This window comes from Rutilus rutilus (assembly GCF_951802725.1).
Source record: "Rutilus rutilus genome assembly, chromosome: 2".
Lineage (NCBI taxonomy): Eukaryota > Metazoa > Chordata > Actinopteri > Cypriniformes > Leuciscidae > Rutilus > Rutilus rutilus.
Window position 1 is genome coordinate 433,622 of NC_140210.1, and position 21,327 is coordinate 454,948.

The following is a 21,327-nucleotide window of genomic DNA, read 5'->3' on the forward strand; positions in this document are numbered from 1 at the left end:
CTCTACTTAGCCCTATCGCCTAACGACTACAGCCCCATTGACTCCCTGTGCCAATGCATTGATGAAGTCAACAGTTGGATGTGTCAAAACTTTCTTCAGTTAAACAAAGACAAAACTGAAGTCATTGCGTTTGGAAACAAAGATGAAGTTCTCAAGGTGAACGCATACCTTCACTCTAGGGGTCAAACAACTAAACATCAAGTCAGGAATCTTGGTGTGACACTAGAGTCAGACCTTACATTTTACATTTATTCATTTAGCTGACGCTTTTATCCAAAGCGACTTACAATTGCTATATATGTCAGAGGTCGCACGCCTCTGGAGCAACTAGGGGTTAAGTGTCTTGCTCAGGGACACATTGGTGTCTCACAGTGGATTCGAACCCGGGTCTCTCACACCAAAGGCATGTGTCTTATCCATTGCGCCACAACCACCCCGTATAGTACACCTTAGTTTCAGTAGTCATGTCAAAGCAAAAACTAAATCAGCATACTATCATCTGAAAAATATTGCAAGAATAAGATGCTTTGTTTCCAGACAAGACTTAGAGAAACTTGTGCATGCTTTCATCACCAGCAGGGTGGATTATTGTAATGGACTCCTCACTGGCCTTCCCAAAAAGACCATAAGACAGTTGCAGCTCATACAGAACGCTGCCGCCAGGATTCTGAGCAGAACCAGAAAATATGAACATATCACACCAGTCCTCAGGTCTTTACACTGGCTCCCAGTTAGATTTAGGATTGATTTTAAAGTATTATTACTGGTATATAAATCATTCAATGGCCTAGGACCTCAATATATTGCAGATATGCTCACTGAATATAAACCCAACAGATCACTCAGATCATTAGGATCATATCAGCTAGAAATACCAAGGATTCACTCTAAGCATGGCGAGTCCGCTTTAGCTATTATGCTGGACCAGCTTCCAGAGGAGATCAGACGTGCTCCTACTGTAGTCACTTTCACATCCAGACTCAAAACACATCTGTTTAGCTATGCATTTACTGAATGAGCACCGTGTCACTGTTCGTCCGACTGTTTTATTTTATTTTTCTAAACTGTTTTAATTATTATTTCTTTTTATTATTTTAATTTCTTCTATGCAAAGCACTTTGAATTGCCATTGTGTATGAAATGTGCTATATAAATAAACTTGCCTTGCCTTGCTGATATACCTTGCTGATAATAATGTAATGCAGTAACACATGTGTTCAAGATGTGCTAGCTATATGATCACATCAGCAGTGTGATCATTTTTGAAGCAAACCTTTGCCTAAATTGTGATTGGATTCACTGCTTTGGATCACCGTGCTGAATTTGAAAATCCCGGTTCAGATGACACGTCCGGTGTGCAATACAGTTACTAATGTGTGCAGCAGCAGCAGTTGTCTTTCACTTTTGAAAGTTAGTGTTGTTAAATATAGAAAAGCATTTTACATTTGCATAACTTGTAGCATATTCATAACCTTGGATATGAAAGAGTACAATAATAAAGTGTAAATACTGTATTCTTTACATAACGGTATATACTTAGTATATAATGAGTCTATCCTCTTGGACTGCATTGGATATTTCAATATAATACAATACAGACACTAGTGCATGCAGGAGCAGTAGCCCCCGGGTCCTAATGCCTGGTCCTAATGCCCAAAAGACTTTTATTTCTTTAGGGGGCGCTGTAGGCTTACTTGTTAGACTAATAAAATGAAAAGTAAAATATGCAAATAACATTAAAACACATGTGTTTCTGAACAAAGAAAGCAGCAATTGATGTCATAAAAAAATCTCGTTGATACTGTGTCCTATGCAATGAAATTAGCCAATCATAACCGTGGCCATTTACTGACAAGCCTTAAAGGAGCTCCAAAAAGGAGGTGGTATGGTATGTTAAGAATGGTGGCGCTCAGAAATGCTGACAACGAGGTAGAACGTTGGAAGGAAGACTTTAATCAAACACATTGGAACAAGGAAAAAACAGGAGAATAACACAACCAAGCATCAATGAGAACCCACAGAGACTGAGGGAGAACACAGGGAATATACACTCACCTAAAGGATTATTAGGAACACCATACTAATACTGTGTTTGACCCCCTTTCGCCTTCAGAACTGCCTTAATTCTACGTGGCATTGATTCAACAAGGTGCTGAAAGCATTCTTTAGAAATGTTGGCCCATATTGATAGGATAGCATCTTGCAGTTGATGGAGATTTGTGGGATGCACATCCAGGGCACAAAGCTCCCGTTCCACCACATCCTATGTCTCAACAGAAATCGAGACTCATCAGACCAGGCAACATTTTTCCAGTCTTCAACTGTCCAATTTTGGTGAGCTCGTGCAAATTGTAGCCTCTTTTTCCTATTTGTAGTGGAGATGAGTGGTACCCGGTGGGGTCTTCTGCTGTTGTAGCCCATCCGCCTCAAGGTTGTGCATGTTGTGGCTTCACAAATGCTTTGCTGCATACCTCGGTTGTAACGAGTGGTTATTTCAGTCAAAGTTGCTCTTCTATCAGCTTGAATCAGTCGGCCCATTCTCCTCTGACCTCTAGCATCAACAAGGCATTTTCGCCCACAGGACTGCCGCATACTGGATGTTTTTCCCTTTTCACACCATTCTTTGTAAACCCTAGAAATGGTTGGAGTTCAGGAGATTGTCTTGACCAGGACCACACCCCTAAATGCATTGAAGCAACTGCCATGTGATTGGTTGATTAGATAATTGCATTAATGAGAAATTGAACAGGTGTTCCTAATAATCCTTTAGGTGAGTGTATACATGGGACAGACAAAGGACCTTAATAAGATAATTAACTACACACAGCAAAACCAAATGAACTAATGATGCAGCCATCTTGAACGAGGGCTCAGACACGGTGGCGGCCATCTTGAACGAGGGCTCAGACACGGCGGCCATCTTGGCAGAGGGCTCTGGCGTGGCGGCCATCTTGGCAGAGGGCTCTGGCGTGGCGGCGGCCATCTTGGGACGAGACTCTGGAACGGCGGCCATCTTGGGACGAGACTCTGGAACGGCGGCCATCTTGGGACGAGACTCTGGAATGGACTTGAGTTCACCGTCGCTGGGAAGGCCGATGGTGAACTGGGATTCACAGATAGCCAACACCCACTCCACAAATACCTCGAAGTTCTCTCAAGGTCCCACACCGGGCAGGCGTGCCTTCGTCTCCACATTGAGGCTTGTGCGGAAAAAAATACTCACTGAATGATCGGGGAATGAGGTAAGGCATTCCAGGTTGAGGAACACCGCAGTGTGAGCCTCGAGAAAGCTGGTCCTGGTCAAGGCACAGAAATTGTACTGCAGGATCCATCTTCAGTTTTGGTCGGTTCTTCTGTTACGAATGGTGGCACTCAGAAATGCTGACAATGAGTAAAAACATTGGAAGGAAGACTTTGATCATCAAACATGTTGGAACAAAGAAAAAACACAGGAGAATAACACAACCAAACATCAATGAGAACCCACAGAGATTGAGGGAGAACACAGGGAATATATAAATGGCACAGACAAAGGATCCTTAACAAGATAATTAACTACTCACAGCTGAACCAAATGAACTAATGATGGCGGTGATGGAAACAAGGAGTGGGGGAAACTGAACTCAATGAATACAGAATAAAGTTCAAAAACAAACTGACATGTAACAGGTATGAGGTATGTTAAATCTAAGGCGATTTTATTCCTTATTCTACAGATGAAATGAGGACCAAAGAAAATACAGCTGTGCCAAACCAGTAAGTGTCTTACATGATTCACTAGACAAATCTAAATCTAAATCATGACTAGAGAAAATGTGAAGGAATGTGACTCCCATATGGATTGTTTACTTGTGGAAAAACTGGATAATACAGCAGAATCTTACACTGTATACTGTATATCTTCAAATATTTGAAGAACTCTTAACCTGGACTCTGATGTAAAACCACTGAAAAGAAGTTCCTCATGGTCACACTTCGAGCAAAGGTAAGGCCTTATTGATGCATGAATTAATCTTATTAGACATTATATATGCTAGATGTAATTGTGTGCTCTGTAATATCAGCAGGGTGATTTCCCATGCCTCTAATAACAGCATTGAGGGACAGTCCCATACCCCCAGCACTGATCAGACTGCTCTGCCAGAGTCCTCAGATTCAGGTAAGACCATTTCACCTGAAGAAAGCAACAGCTGCACACTTTAGAAAACCTAAGAAAAAAAAGTCTTTTTTAATTTCTGTTACGGGTGATCTGAGTTTTAGTTTCTTAGTTTAACTTTGATGTGGGTTTAACTTTGAACTTTGACCCTTTTTATAAGGGTATTAGTTAAAGGTATAGCGGAGGATCTTTCCGAATTTTAGATAAGAACCGCCCTCTCCACTTTTTGAAAAAATGCACATGCGCAACACTCTACCTGCTCCCGAGAGGGAACGCCTATTAAACGTGTGCGAGGTTCTCCTCGTGCACGCTCTGTTTAAAAGTTGCTGTCGGCATCGCTCATACAAGATTACTTTCCAAAAGAAGATTTGCACTTTTTCTCCAAATAGCATGCCAAACTTTACCTGTCGAGTAGAAACTTCGCGACTGAGGCATCAGTGGGAAGCCCAACCTGTGTTTTCAGAGCACGCCATCGTGTGAAACAATCTCCCAAAAACACTCTGATCTTGTTTCTCTCTTCTGAGGCCTTTCTCTTCTTCTCATACAGTTCGTACAAACTTTTTCTCTTGCGACCCTCAGACATTTTCAAAGGACCCGGTGAAACGGCGAGCTTCAATGAATGGCTTAGCTCTAGCTCACCACACATAAACACCTGAAAGTGCGCATGCGCAGAAAGCGAAAACTAAGGGACGAGCACGTACGACGGCCTTACGTAAACATATCACCAGAATGATTGACACTTAGGTGGACCAATAGTTTACACTACCCACCCGGAAAAAGAAAATCCTCCGCTATACCTTTAATTAGGTAATTAAGTTAAAAAAAGTTAAACATTTATTTAGCCATTTCAACATTACAGTTGATAGGATTATCAATTATTTAGTCTTAATGCATTATAATAGGTGCATAATGCCTTATAAACAACCTTATAATGTGTTATAATGTCATCTCATGAATAATCAAAAGAACAGTATACCTAATAGTATAGGTAATAATACTTACCTATGTACCTATACTTACCAAATCATTACCTACTTACATTATACTGTCAAAAAAAGCTCCTTTCTTTGGATAAGACATTAAACTGAGGTCCCAACTCCCTGTGATCTTTAAAAATCCCATGGAACTTCTCATAAAAGAGTCGGGGTGTAACCCCAGTGTCCTGGTCAACTTCCCTCTATTGGCCGTTATCAATCATTGCCCCCTAATAATCCCTATCCACTCAATTGGCTTAATCACTCTGTCTCCTCTCCACCTATAGCTGGTGTGTGGTGAGCGCACTGGCACAATATCGCTGCCGTTGCATCATCCAGGTGGAGCTGCACATTGGTGGTGGTTGATGAGATTCCCCCTTTCAAGTGCTTTGAGTGCAGAGAAAATCACAATATAAATGTAACTAATTATTATTATTATTATTATTATTATTATTATTATTATTATTAAGAGTATGATGATTTATAACACAGTGAACATAGTTTTATGCACTTAAGTTATAATAGATTATATATCCCTTAGTTTCAGTTCTTTTTATTATTATTATTATTATTATAACCTTTATTAAGCACATTGAGATTAAGAATCTCTTTTACAAGAGCGTCCTGGCCAAGACTGACAGACACAGCACATTTGAGTTTAACAAATAACATCCAACAATACATACACATATACACACACAAGCAAATCCAATCAAATTTCAATGTCAATACATAACTAGCTAAAACATCTACAGCCCGATGTTTCATTCTCCAAATCATTTAAAACTACTTTAAAAGTGTCCAACGGAACCAGTTTCCTCAGTTTCCTCAGTTTCTTTTACTTTCCCAAGTCTCATATTTTGACATTGTTTACTTAAAGGCACAATATGTAAGCTTTCACCGCTAGAGGTCGCATTTTCAAAACAATAGCAAAGGCAAAGCTTGATGACGCTATGAAGTGTAAAACGATGGGAGACGTCGTTTTCACCATCCTAAGATGTATGGAATTCACAAATCAGGTTCACGGATAAATTAATTATAAATAAGTCTAAATAAATTTGCGTGATCTGTTCGCTTTTTTCATTATCAGTGCAAAAGAGACTCAAAATACTCTGTTGATTTTGATCTTACATACTTGTGTTATACATCAATCGATCCTGTTAAGTGTGTATTTTTTTTGTGTGTATACTCACAATAAAAACAAACTGTTGTGCTTTTCGCCAAATAAAGAAAAGTAAACATGATGTGAGTTCTGCTTTCTCTGTCAGTGAATTCCATTCTGAAACTGAACCGTAACTCAGTTGAACCGTAACTGAACCGTAACCGTAAAGCGAATACTCAGTCAAACAGGCATACAGACACACAGGCATGAAGCTTGAATTCTCTTCTTTTATAAAAAAACCCAAATATTCTAAGTTTATGTAATTTGAATGAAAAGAGAGAGATGTCAGTCGTTCTCTTTCAGCTTATTATGTTTTAATGTGACCCCGCCCACGGAGAGCGCGTGCTATTCAAACGCAAATTATCTGAGGTGATCCATACAAACCTGTGAACGCCCACATCAGCTGGATAACACACACCGCGAGTTATCAGAGTCATGTACTTTACGACGCTGTGAGGAATAATACTATCTTAATAATAATCCTGGAAAATTTACCTCAGAAGTGCTGGAAGTTTCATTTTGAGGAGCAACAGATCCAGCTGAGGAATAGGTCAGTTATATATTTGCTTTGTTCTAATCGCAATAGTGTCTGTAGGCTACACGCAAAAAGACTGTTTAAATATGAATCGCGTTTCTGTGTGTGAATGAATGAACAGCTTTTACCAAACTCTATTGCTATACTGAGATGAGTAAAAATCGACTACAAAAATCGGATAGATTATAAAGTTTTTACTGTAAAATACTGCCACATCTCTCTCTGTCTCTCTCTCTCTCTATATATATATATATATATATATGAAGAGTTCAGATGCAAAAATCTCTAAATGCCATCTGAAATTTCCTCCTAGAATTATCATTTTTATGAAGCTTGTATATTTAAGTTCAGTAATTTCACTTAAATGGCTATGAAAATTACCTATTAATTGCCATTTAAGTGAAATTATTGAAATTAAATATACGAGCTTGATAAAAATGATCATTCTAGAAGAAAATTTCAGATGGCATTTAGAGGTTTTTGCATCTGAACTCTTCATATATATATATATTATGGTTTGTCAAAAATAAAGTCATCAACTAAGATGTTATTATAGTGTTTGTTCCAATGTAGGCTATATTCAAACTAATGAATCCTTAACTTTGAAATACATATGATAAAATGTATACTTTAGTTTTTACAAAGAAAGATTACACTGGAAATATTGTTAAAATTTAAATGGTTAAAATAGCAAAAAATATATATACAAGGATAGAACAAAATCTTAAAAGGTCAATATAAGCCTTCTCTTTAAATTGTTTTTATTGTGCTTTATTAGTGACAAATTTGGGTAGAGAATATATTCCAAAACTTGAATTATATACTGAAAATACAGTATGAGAATTAACTGCACAAGTACTAGAAATGTTTACCTTGGATATTATACAATTTGCAAGCACAATTTGTGGAAAAAACAACAACAACTGTGTTTCCAACTGTGAACCAATTTTATATATATATATATATATATATATATATATAGTCCTTGCATTCTTTCTTGTGGCTCAGTGACACACCTGAATGAAAGGCTAATTATGCGGGCCATTTTCTCCTCAGGTGTGAACTACTCAATATTCATGATGGTGTTGGATCGTTTACGCCCACTCGCATATTGCCTTTCCAAACAAAAAGTGTCTTACAAAATTTAAATCAATGTATTGTTTTATGTGAATCACATTAGGCAGGATGATTTTCACATCATTTTGAAGGAAAAACTCTAGGCAACAAAATGCATTATTCAGAAGTCTTGTGGACACATATTTAGTATGTGTTTTGTGGCCTTATTTCAGAAACTTTCATTGAGGCGGGAACCGGCTCACGTTTCAAACACTTTAATAAATGAGCAAGAGGGTGGCTGGCCGCAATTAATTATCACAAGTACAACTCTATCACAGGTGGAGCTCCAAGAGAATCTGATAATTGGCATGCATGACAAAATATTACAGGTATTCAATTATAGCAAAAAAAAAAAAAAAGAGTATAAATACAATTCATATAAGACAAAAAAAAAAACCTTTACAAAATACAGGAAAGTTCTAGTTCTTCATTCATACCATCAGGGAATAAAGACTTAAGTTCAAAGCCATCCTTTGCAACATTTTCTTATCTCTATCTCCGCCTCTTCTATGAGGTAAAATCCTCTCGACAAACTTAAAGTGGCGATAGATTGGGGATGTATCATCCTGTCTTCGAATGGCACTTGTGTGTTCAATGATTCTTGTGTGTAATGCACATGTGGTTTTGCCTACATATAACAGTGAACACGAGCAGATGATAATATAGATCACATATGTACTCTTGCAAGTAATCAATTGTCTAATCTTGTATGTTTTTAGTGTAGAAGGATTGTGTGAATGATTTACATTTGACATATTTAGTGCAAGAAGTACAATTAAAGGCAGGGTAGGTAGAAATGGTCTAAAAATTTTATTTTTCAAATTTGTTTAAACTTTATGTACATATCAATACATAATTAAAATGTAAGCACTCTGAAAAAGAAAGTATCAAAATCGAGTGTCTGTAGACCTCTCACGACTGTTTTAAAGACATCTCATTATTTCCATTCACTCCACTCCCTCATTTCTGTGCTTCTTCCAAAGCCACGCCCCCAAAACACATGAACGCGCGACTCCGACCGCTGAGCTAGAGGACGCATTATTTACCTGAGACAAGCGGAGGGGAAGGGGCATTTTTTTGCCTGGTTTGCCTTCACTAACTGCATATGCCGGTACTGTAAATTTAGATTGCTCTTTCTCTGCCATTGTTTTGGTATTCCTAGGTTCAGTGCCTTCTTCTTCTTCTTCGATAGATTTTATTGGCAGCTTGCAAACATAGTGCATTACCGCCATCTACTGGACGGAGGTGTGATCAGGTTCCGTGCCTCTCGCACTCCTCAAATCAAACGGTCGCGCGCAAGTGGGCAGGTGCTGTGTGGCAAAAGGGTGGTTGCCATGGTTGCGAGAGAGTGACAGTCGCCTAAGCCAATCCTTTGATTCGTCCCGAATCGAAATAATGAGCTGTGTTTAATACAGATTAAACGGTCTAGAGTCACTTGATTTTTATACTCTTTTTTTCAGAGTTCTTACATTTTAATTATGTATTGATATATATAGAAAGTTTTAACAAATTTGGATCTTTAATTTTTAATAAATCCTACCTACCCTGCCTTTAAAGCATGGAAAATTACCCTGGGCATTGACAAGAATAGTCGGAAAAGAGATGTGAGTGTCTGCATGAACAAGCTTGTCCCTCAGACTAGAGCTCCCAGAAGACACAAAAAGTTGTTGATCATTGAATATATTCAATAACTGAGGATCGCTTTGAACAATATGCCAATGACTCTTAATAATCCTCCTACTGTCATTACGCAATGGACTATAAGTGTATTTGAAAGCACATGGGAAGCTCTTCTTTCTATTATTTGTGATCAAGTTGCTTTCTTCCTGTGCATGTAAAATACGAACTTTCTCAAGTGCAGTATCGAGCCACTTATTAGGATATCCCCGTGTGTGAAATCTGTATACAGGTTCTGAGCTTTAGGCTCAAAATCCTCTTTCTTAGAACAGATACGGTGGAGTCTTAAAAACTGGCTATAGGATAACCCACGTTTTAAGGGGATTGGATGAGCACACTTAGCTTGAAGGAGGCTGTTCTTTGCTGTATCTTTTCTATACAGAGAAAAGACAATTTGTTTATCAACAATTAATATGCATGTGTCCAAGAAATTGGCATTAGTGATACCCACATGATATGTGAATTTGATTGAAGGTCTTAAACAGTTCACATATAAAGCAAATGCTTCAAAATCACCTTCAGAGCCTTTGTAAATAACAAAACAGTCATCAATGTATCTCTTAAACAAAATAATGTTGTCAGAAAAAAGGGTTATTATTGAAAACATATCTGTCTCCTGCCTCCTCCTGCCTGTCATGGATGAACTAGATGCTTCCCCTTCTATGGAAGAACTTTGTAAGGCCATCGACTCTCTAGCCTGTAACAAAGTACCAGGCAGCGATGGTATTCCTCCAGAGGTCATCAAAGCTGGGAAGAAGACCGTTCTTCTTCACTATTTGCATGAGCTCCTGTTACAGTGCTAGGAAGGAGGAGCAGTGGCCCAGGACATGCATGACGCCACCATCATCACTCTCTATAAAAACAAAGGAGACCGTAGTGACTGTAACAACTACCGTGGAATATCCCTTCTCAGCATAGTTGGGAAAGCCTTTGCCCGGGTAGTACTAAACCAGTTACAGTCACTAGCAGAACGCGTATATCCTGAAACTCAATGTGGATTCAGAGCAAGGAGATCAACAGTTGACATGATCTTCTCACTGAGGCAGCAACAAGAGAAATGTCGTGAGCAGAGGCGACCATTGTTCACCGCCTTTATCGACTTGACTGAAGCGTTTGATCTGGTCAGCTGGAAAGGCCTCTTCACCCTACTGCAAAGGATAGGATGCCCTCACAAGCTCTTGAGGATCAACATCTCTTTTCATGATAATATGCAAGGCATTGTCCAGTACGATGGCTCTTCCTCTGACCCATTCCCTATCAGAGGTGCAGTGAAGCAGGGCTGCGTACTTGCTCCAACGCTCTTCAGCATTTTCTTTTCCTTGCTGCTGACCCACGCCTTTAGAAAATTAGAAGAAGGCATATACCTCCAAACTCAAACCGATGGAAACCTGTTCAACACTGCACGCACCTGAGCAAAAACCAAGGTGCGGAAGGTTCTGATACGGGAGATGCTTTTCACAGATGACACTGCCTTGACTGCACACTCTGAAGAAGCTCTACAACAACTCATCAATCAAGTTCAAGTTCCTGCTGGCTCCTCATGACCAGCGGGGGAGTAAACTCGAGACAGGGAGTCCAGTTTTTAAATTCTTGGATCCCGGTCGATAGGACAAAGTGAACTGGAAACGGTTAAAAAAGAGTGACCATCGGGCCTGGCGAGGATTGAGCTGCTTAGCCTGTTGGATGTACTCCAAATTCCTGTGATCCGTGAGGACTAGGAACTGGTGTTGTGCCCCCTCATGCCAGTGCCTCCACTCTTCTAATGCAAGCTTGACCGCCAACAGTTCTCCATCTCCCACATCATAATTTCTCTCAGCAGGTGTTAATCGATGTGACAGGAAGGCGCAAGGATGAAGCTTGTTGTCCACTCCTCGCTGTGAGAGAATTGCTCCTACTCCCATATCAGAGGCATTGGTGGGGGTAGGCCAATTGGTGACAAGTTGGACTTTTCTTGGATCCATCTGGATGTTACCTGGGGTAATAATGAATCCTAGGAACTGCACTTCAGAAACATGGAACTCACATTTGTCAGGCTTAATGTACAAATGGTTATCCAGGAGGCGACGGAGGACTCTTAGAACATGCTTTGTGTGTTCTTGCAAGGATCCCGAGAAAATCTGAATGTCATCTAGATAGACGAATACGAACTGGTTTAACATGTCCCAGAGGACATCATTAATTAGGGCCTGGAAAACAGCTGGAGCATTAGTGAGTCCAAAAGGCATAACTTGATACTCATAATGCCCTGTAGGGGTGTTGAATGCCGTGTTCCACTCGTCCCCTTGCCTTATGCGCACCAGATGGTATGCGTTGCGCAGGTCAAGTTTGGTGAAAATAGAGGCTCCTTGAAGCAACTCAAAGGCAGTGGACATGAGGGGCAAGGGGTAGCGATTTCGGATTGTGATTTTGTTGAGGCCTCTGTAATCAATGCACGAGCGAAGGCTACCATCTTTTTTGTTCACAAAGAAAAATCCCGTCCCAGCAGGAGAGGTAGACACCCGGACGAACCCCGCAGCAAGGGCTTCATTAATATAGCTGTCCATAGCTGCCCGCTCTGGAGGGGATAGTGAAAAAATACGGCCTCTTGGGGGAATAGTGCCTCGAAGCAGATCGATGGCACAATCATAGGGACGATGAGGGGGTAACGAGGTGGCTCTGCGTTTACTGAAAACCTCCTGGTAATGATGATACACGGTGGGCACTCGAGAGAGGTCAAGGGGTTCTTGGGACTGAGGAGAAACATATGAGGAACTCGAGAAGATGCATGTGGCATGACAAGTGGGTCCCCACTCAAGGATGGTGTTGGTGGACCAGTCGATATGGGGGTTATGCCGATGAAGCCAGGGATAGCCCAGGATTACAGGGAATGCAGAAGATTGGATGAGATGGAAAGATATCTCCTCTTGATGTTGAAGAATGGAGAGATGTAGTGGGATTGTTTGACGAATGATTTCTCCATGGCCCAGAGGTCGCCAATCCAGGGCAGTAACAACCAGGGGAGACGAAAGGGACTCAGAGCGAAGGCTCAACTTCTTGGCCAAGGAAATGTCCATAAAATTTCCAGCTGCACCAGAATCCACCCAAGCCTGCATAAAATGTCTTTCATTGCCCCAGGAGAGTGTTACCGGAAGGAGTAGGCCAGTGTCGGTTAGGGGAGAGATTTGAGTAACTCCCGTCACAGACCTCCCCTGGCTGCATGGGACAAAGCTTTTCCCGAAAGCACAGGACAGGAGACTCTGAAATGTCCAGAATGGCCACAGTAAAGGCAGTGGCCATCTTTCATGCGCTGATCATGTTCAGTGGGTGACACTCTGGTACTTCCCAACTGCATGGGCTCTGGGGTTTCTTGGAAAGCTTCAGTTGTGAGGTGTGCAGGTATGGGGATTGAAGACTTGCGGGCCCATTCTCTCTCTCTAAGTCTATTGTCCATGCGGATCGCCACCTCAATTAGAGTCTCAAGAGTACCAACTGGATCTCTGGTAGCAAGCTCATCCTGGATGGCCTCTGAGAGGCCATTCTGGAAACATACAATGAGGGCCTCTTGATCCCAGCCACTAGCTGCTGCAACAGTGCGGAACTGGATGGCATAGTCTGCCACACTACATTTACCTTGCTGGATGGACAACAGCCTCTTCGATGCCTCCCGACCTCGGAGGGGATGATTAAAGACCCGTTTGAACTCTCTCACAAAGGCAGAGTAACTGGTACAGACAGGACTGTGGGCCTCCCAGATGTCTGTGGCCCAAGACAGGGCTCTTCCAGAGAGAAGGGTGATAATATAGGCTATCTTAGCCCTGTCTGAAGGGAAGGATGATGGTTGTAACTCAAAAGTGACAGCACACTGCGTCAAGAAGCCATTGCAGGCATTAGGGTCTCCTGCAAAGTGTTGAGGTGGAGGTAGCCGGGGTTAAAATAAGAGGCTTGGGTTAGGAGGCATTGGCTGAGGTGCTGGTTGGGGTGCTTGGACTGGAGTCATGGCAGGATCGGCTGGCAGTGTCCGGAAAAAACTCTTGAAGAGATGTGAGAATGCCAGATTGCAGGCTATCATGTTTTGTCATCAAGGTCTCATGTTGGGCTAAGGCAGCCTCCTGACGAGCAACTAAAAGCAACTCCCCACGAAGATCCTGTGCATGATATGAATCTGCTGGGTCCATGTCTGGCTCAGTGTTTCTGTCAGAAACACAGGGTTAGGACAAGTGTGAAAACTTGAACACAGTCAAAAAGGTGAACCCAAATGCAGAAAACCAGATGACAGTTCTGGGAAAAATCTTCAAATCTTTTATTTGATGAAAAGGAAGGTCCAAACTTTCCTAGGATATATCCAAAAAGTAAAGTCCAAAAAACTTCCACAAATAGTTTGACAGCAGTTCCAAAAAGTAAATCCAAAAAGTCCACAAAGTAAATCCAGAAGGAATTTGAAAAAAGATCTGTGAGTACTCCAAAAATGTCAAAGAACAAAAGTCAATTAAACAAAACAAAGGAACCATACCAGGTACATGAATTAGATTTAGATAACTCCAAAAGAGGCACAGCAAGAGAATGACCTAGACTTGGTCATGGCACTGGAAACACTGAGCAAAGTACTCAGGAGAAGGGTGACTTAAATACACAAACTGGGAACAAGGCACAGGTGACAAAAATAAGACATAATGACAGAGACTGAAAACCAACAAGAGACGCAATGGGGGCCTCTAGTGGCCAAACATAAGTCTAAATCCCAGACAGTTGAATTTCACTACTTGAAAAAATATGCATTGCATTAACCCTTCTTGCATTTTTATGCATTGTATTTTTAGGGCTTGCATTTTTACGGGCTTAAATTCAACATGGTTGTATATTTAAGCTGTGAATATTTCAATTAAAAACATTTCACACACGTTTTCATTAAAAAATACAATAATCCATATTCACCTTTCAGATTTCACTTCCAAAATATTCATTCTATTTAAAAATACAACCTATAATATTCGACAGCCAATTTTCGGTCCATTTTATTTAGCTTCCACAAATTCAGTGGTTAAAATTCCACAGAAAATTCAACATTTGACTTCCTGGAATGGCAGGAATTTCAGTAGATTGCCAATTGGTAATCTCCATAGCTGTTAGTCTACCTCACCAGCAGGGGGTGCAAGCGGCTGTTGACGAAGAAAACTATAGAGCAATGAGTGAGAGAGTCATTCATTCATAAAAACAGATTGACAGAAATTGAGCAAGCGGTAAGTATTTGTGATGATGATCAGGGCCAGTATATGGAAAAGCTGATAAAGACACAAAAGCTGTGTTAACTAGTCTTCACAGTTAGTTTTGCACATGTAAGCAGCTTTCTCTACCGTGAACGAGATTATAATGTTATTCTCCGATGCTGATGTGTAGATAAAATGTTAAATCTGAGGTAGTAGACATATATTTCTCTCGGTTGTTTATCAGCTTTTCCATATACTGGCTCCATTTCTGTAAATCCGTTTTTATGAATGAATGACTCTCTCACCCGTTGCTCTATATCGCTTTCTTCGTCAACAGCCGCTTGCACTCCCTGCTGGTGAGGTTGACTAACAGCTATGGAGATTGTCAATCGGCAATCTACTGAAATTCCTGCCGTTCCCAGATGTGAAATGTTGAAATTTCTGTGGAATTTGAACCACTGAAGTGAATTTGTAAAGCGAAATAAAATGGACTGAAAATTGCCTGTCGAATATTATAGGTTGTATTTTTAAACATAATGAATATTTTGGAAGTGAAATCTAAAAGGTGAATATGGATTGTTGAATTTTTATTAATGAAAACGTGTGTGAAATGTTTTTGAATTGAAATATTCACAGCTTAAATTTACAACCATGTTGAATTTCAGCCCATTAAACTGCATGCAGGGTTAATGCAATGCATATTTTTTCAAGTGGTGCAATTCAACAAGCTTTTTTGTTTCAAAAACATTTGTCATTATTTTACTTCCATAAAGATGTTAGCAGCATCCCAAATATCTCCATTGCTGACTACACCCTCGAAGTGGTAGATAACTTTATCTACCTTGGCTCTACCATCTCCAGCAACCTCTCCCTGGATGCCGAACTAAACACATTGGCAAGGCAACAGCAGCTATGGCCGGCCTATCAAAGAGAGCTTGGGATAATTCCATGCTGACAACCCATACCAAGATGAGGGTGTATCAAGCTTATGTGCTCAGTACTCTACTATACGGTAGTGAAGCATGGACCCTGTACTCACGGCAAGAATGCAGACTCAACTCATTTCACCTAGGATGCCTCAGGAAAATCCTGGGCATCACCTGGCAAGACCGTGTCCCAAACAAGGACGTCCTGGCCAAGGCGGGAATACCAAGCATGTTTGCATTACTCTCCCAGAAACGCCTGTACTGGCTAGGCCATGTCAGTCGCATGCAGGATGGTCGTATACCCAAATATCTACTCTACAGCGAGCTTGCTACGGGTTCCAGACCAGCAGGAAGGCCTGTTCTTCGCTACAAAGACGTTTGTAAACGAGACTTTAAGTATATAAATATAAATTTGCATAATCAGGAGCCATGGTAGCCCCCATGGCTGTGTCCTCAATCTGTAAATAATACCGGTTTTCAAATAGGAAATATTTTTTAGTCAGTACCATTTCAGCCATTTCAGTGATAAAATTATTCTTAAGGCAATCATCCTCAACATGCAAATCAAGCACTTTAAGAATACAATTTTAAACACTTTAGTAATAAAATAAACAAAACGAAAGTAAAAGCGTCAGCCCCTCATGGACGACTGACATGAACAAAACATAAGGAAAAGTAGTCCAGGCCTGGTCTTCTCTCGTCCTTCACTGTCATCGCTCCCCCTTTTATGCTTATGAAGCTCCTCCGTGAGAGATAGAGACCTATGCAGCTCACAGGTGACGCTTCAACCACGCACCGACCTCGCGCTGTTCTCTCATGGCTCTCGGCCGCGTCCTGTTTGCCACACTCCGTTTGTCCCAAAGCCTGCTTGCCTCAGTTGATCTACGTTTAGTTTTTGGGGGGATTTTCTGTAATCGCCAGTTAATAATCACGATCCATAATGAACGACACAACAGCGGCATGCCAGATGCTGTATAACCACCACGTCCGCATTTGTCTACGTATGTTGCCATGGTTTCTATCAAGCGGAAACCGAAGATAGCGCAGATATTACATCATTGATAGGCGACAATCACAAGGGACGAGCCATTATTTAAAACTGGAATTTCTCTGGATTTACAAATCCTTGGGAACTTTTTTGATAATGTAAGTACACAACTGCATGAAATATATCACACTGTGCAAGTGGTTTTTGAATATTTTATTACAAAAATATTACATATTGTGCCTTTAGGATCTGCACAGTATCATACTACTTACAGAATAAATACAGGCTTCATAGAAAGTGTTATCGATTCTCCTCCTCTTTTGAGTGTTCATTATGGATCTAATAAAGACTGTTTTTGTTCCCTATTCCTTTCGTTGTGTGCTGTATTTTCTTGTCCTTTTTCTTTTCTTTTCTTTTCTTTCCTTTTTTTTCACAAAACAGTGTATACATATTAGATTCAGTTACAATGATTGTATTTAAATGTGGTACAGAGAGGTTAAGTTGTAGTTGTATCTCTCTGCAGGTAATTCAATGGAAGAAGTAAATTGGATGGCAAAGGGCATTAACATGATGCATATAAAGGATCCAAAGGAGACAAGACAGACCAACCAAGTTCCCTGTGAGTTGACATACTTGTCCAGTTTCTTAAAACATCAGAGAAATGTAAAAATAAGTAATTTAAAAATAAAATGAAAACCTCTTAAATAGTGAAAGGTATTGTTTATTATAACTTGTTGTTGGTTTTCTGTTGGTTTTTTTAAGACTTTTTTTGTACTGCACAGCCCTTTGGTCTACTTTGTAGTGGAAAGGGCTTTATAAATAAACTAGACTTGAGACTTGACTTAAAACAGCTATGCAAAACATGAAACTGCAACAAAATGATTTTATATAGATATAATATAAAAAGATACTGTACCGTTAATGATTCTATTAGAGGCCAAAGTTCATGATTGGATTTGACAAATATGTAATGAAGCTGTCGACTTTGTTAGATCCTCGTCTTCGCCTGTCTTGCTCAGCAACGTTACAGTCATGCTTCGTAAATAATTAGTTGATCATTTACTAATCACTTGTAAATGACTTGTAACGGAATTTACAAAACAAAAACATACATAAAATGTTAGTATATCACTTACTAATCATTTATGAATGTTTTGTAAATTATTAGTTCATCATTAACTAACCACTTATAAAGGACTTACAACTGAATGTTATTATAAAATGTTACCAGATACCGTTAATGACTCTATTAGAGGCCAAAGTTCATGATTGGATTTGACAAATATGTAATGAATCTGTCGACTTTGTTTAATGATTTTACAATCTATAATCTCAAAATCAAAGTCAATAGTCAAATACTGCCGTTCCCAGTATGACTGCTACTACTGATATGATTATTGCTTTTGTTAAAATTGTTGCTGCCTCTCCTTAGGTTCTTATAGAGGTTTGCCCAATCTAGGTGCAACCTGCTATTTGAATGCAACATTGCAGGTGCTCTTCATGACCAAAGCATTCAGAGAGAGAGTTCTACTGGGGTCAGTGGTGTTGTTGGTTTTGTCTTCTTTATTTTTTCATCTGTCTGAATTGTTAGTGACTAAATTGAAAAATTGTACTGAAATAAAAAAAAACAGTTGTATAATTTTAGAGCTCCCAGTGAAACGAATGGGAAATTAGAGTCAGCATTAAAGGAAATATTTGAAGAGCTCAGCAATCAGGCCAGGGGTGCTACGAGTGTCTCAACTCATGGAATAATCAATTCTCTTGGTATACAGAGTAAGTTTATGATGGGAATTATATATAATATAATGAAATATTTAGTTTGGTTTGTGTGTATGAAGTGTGTTGTAATCTCTTTAATTCAGGAAATGAGCAGCAGGATGCTGTGGAATACTTCCTTGATATCCTAGAGAAAGTAGGCCCTGATTTGGCCAAGGTAGCCTATTTCTGTTCCTGTTCATTTAATATGTAACAATGCAGAAAAACAGAACGTTTGCTTGTTGATCTTCTGGTAATAACTCATAGTGTGTGCTCTGTGATTCATTTAACTGAAACAGGTCTTTAGTGGAACTCTGAGAAACATCAGAATATGTTCAAAAAAGCACAAGTCCCATGATGACAGCCCATTCAAGTCCCTACAGATTCCTGTAATCATCAGAGATGGATCGTTCACACTTGTGAGGGAAAATTCAATCAAATACTTTCTGTATTCACGATTATATGTTAAAAGAGGGTTTGTGTGCAGATCATAATAAAACATTTTATTCTGATTTCAGGAAGATGGAGTTAGTAAATATTTTGAGTCTACAAAATTAGTTGCAGATGACCAGATGTACTGTGAGACTTGCGATGAGAAAAGAGATACAGAATGGGTAAAATGGACTTTTGCTGCTGATGCACTTCTATACAAAGTTCAATGTATGTTTAAGAGCCAAATTCTCAAAGCTAGTATACTTCTGAATAGCGTTCAAATGACACTTGTCTCACATTTTCAGTGGCGCCCCATTTTCTCTGGTGCATTCAATTCAATTTTCTTTGTATAGTGCTTTTCACAATACAAGTTTTTCCAAAGCAGCTTTACAGGTTTGCAATGAAATTGCCTTACAAAAAGCAAAACTGTATTACTTTTTTACACAGAGTTGTGAAATACACGAATATCCAACAATACTGCCTTTGCACCTCAAAAGGTTTGTGTATGACTATGGATATGGGTTTGTGAAAAATGATTGCCCGATGGATGTTCCGCTTCATTTATCTCTTCAGGTATGTAACTCCACTAAACACTACACCATAAACCCTTTTATTTTATTTTACTATGGTAAGGATTAGAGAACACAATCTATGAAATACAGACAACTGTAATATATTTCCAAAAGGCATAAGTTTAGTGATAACCTGCTTTATGTTGTTTCAGGAGCATGAGTATTCGCTCTATGCTGTGATCAACCACACAGGGAGCCGTTTTGGCGGTCACTACACTGCTGTCATCCAATCTTTTACAGATAACAAGTGGTACTGTTTTGATGACAGTCGTGTCACAGAGGTAATGTGTTATTATTTTATATTTAAATTACCACTGTTTTCTGTTGCTTAATATCATTCAACTGTGTTCTTGTGATTTCCTTCAGACTGATGAGAGCAAACTGAAAAGGTACGTGCCAATAACGTCAAATTACTCTGTTCATTTCTTAATCAACTGAGAATGAAAGTGATCATAGTTTTAATCTTTTCAATGTAGGTCTGGGGAAGCTTACTTGCTTTTGTACCAGAAAAGTGAGTAGATTCACAATTTTTGCATTTAATGTGAGATTCTCTTGTGTTCAACAAAAGCTGTCTCTAAAAAATACAATTGAACAATGATGTTAAAACATGCTATTGCATATTCAGTCAATCTGATGTAGGCTGCCTAAATATTTTTATTTATTATTATTTCTCTTACATTATGTTAATTAGGACCCTATTGTTCTTCTATGGAGTATTTTATTTTATTTATATTTATAAATGTATTATTTATTTATTTTAACAAAAAAATATAAACATTTTTGGGTATGCTCACAAACTCTTACAGTTTTGGTTCCTAGTAGTAGTAGCCTTTTATTGTCACTTAGTCACAAGTACCAGCGAAATTAGCCATCAACCTGTCCATACAAACATACCTACAATATGACAGGACAGGAAGACAGAGCATTGAGGAAAAAAATTAGGGGGGTGATTTGGGGGTGATTGCATACCTGTATATATGTAAGAGTTTGTGTATGTGTAGGCCTGGAGAGTCGCTACGCCTGGCATCATAATCTAGGTGCCTCAGTCCGCATGATGTCATAGCAATACACAGCATTTGCCATGGAGTCAACCTTGATCAGGTCCCAGACAGAGTCAACAATCAGCAGGTGTCAGTGGGGAATGGGGGAAGGAACGCAAGAGCGTCTCGCTGCAGTGCTATTCCGGGGAGTTGTTGTTCCAACAGCGGCCTTGGCCAGGGCCAGTGCTGGTTGAGGGGGGCCGAAAACAGATAAGATTGGGGTTGTTTGGTCTTGGGATGAGTAGCCGCATTCCAATTTACACAGCTCCTGGTCCATTTTGGTCTCCGAAACGATCCATTTGCCTTTGCAAAGCTGTGAGCTTCTCCAGCTAGCTGCGAACGTTCCGGCAGGGCAGGCAGGTTCCCCCGAACCCAAGCTTCTCGTCGAGAAGATGGTGTCAATTGCGTTGAGAGACCAGTTGATCAAATCCATAATTTCTTAGTTTGGAGAGCAGTGCGGAGAGAGTCTCTCAAAGTACAAGACAGTAGACTAGACGAGACGAGAGCAGCAAAGCAGGGGAGATACGGGAGAGGAGGGGAAGAAAATGCGACTGCCTTCGTTGAGAGCCAAAAGAGAAGGCTCTAGGGGGATTCTTCTGATTGTCAACAAAATTGCTAACAGATATTTGATATCTCCAATGACTTTGATATGGTGAGGCAATACATTTATTTAGAGAAATGGGAAACAGGAAGTGTCTCATATCCTCTGAGTGCATTGAGAGATTTAGATCAAACTTGAGCTGTATGAAATCAACAGCCTGTAAAAATATACTCTTACATTTACCCAGATTGCGTCAATCTTGGTCAGAAT

The 21,327-nt window shown here is 39.9% G+C and overlaps 1 protein-coding gene across 3 annotated transcripts in view; it reads left to right on the forward strand.

The window, feature by feature from the left end:
• The window catches only part of LOC311285968 (uncharacterized protein), a 59,369-nt gene that overhangs the window by 21,634 nt on the left and 16,408 nt on the right, over window positions 1-21,327 (forward strand). For all 3 annotated transcript variants that reach the window (XM_084401892.1, XM_084401890.1, XM_084401891.1), the window contains exons 12-24: window positions 3,717-3,756; window positions 3,917-3,985; window positions 4,065-4,159; window positions 17,241-17,336; window positions 18,150-18,252; window positions 18,363-18,490; window positions 18,580-18,650; window positions 18,772-18,891; window positions 18,991-19,086; window positions 19,352-19,477; window positions 19,629-19,757; window positions 19,843-19,865; window positions 19,953-19,987. In XM_084401892.1, coding sequence (XP_084258018.1) covers window positions 3,717-3,756; window positions 3,917-3,985; window positions 4,065-4,159; window positions 17,241-17,336; window positions 18,150-18,252; window positions 18,363-18,490; window positions 18,580-18,650; window positions 18,772-18,891; window positions 18,991-19,086; window positions 19,352-19,477; window positions 19,629-19,757; window positions 19,843-19,865; window positions 19,953-19,987 — 1,131 coding nt within the window. The remainder of the gene's footprint in view (window positions 1-3,716; window positions 3,757-3,916; window positions 3,986-4,064; window positions 4,160-17,240; window positions 17,337-18,149; window positions 18,253-18,362; window positions 18,491-18,579; window positions 18,651-18,771; window positions 18,892-18,990; window positions 19,087-19,351; window positions 19,478-19,628; window positions 19,758-19,842; window positions 19,866-19,952; window positions 19,988-21,327) is intronic.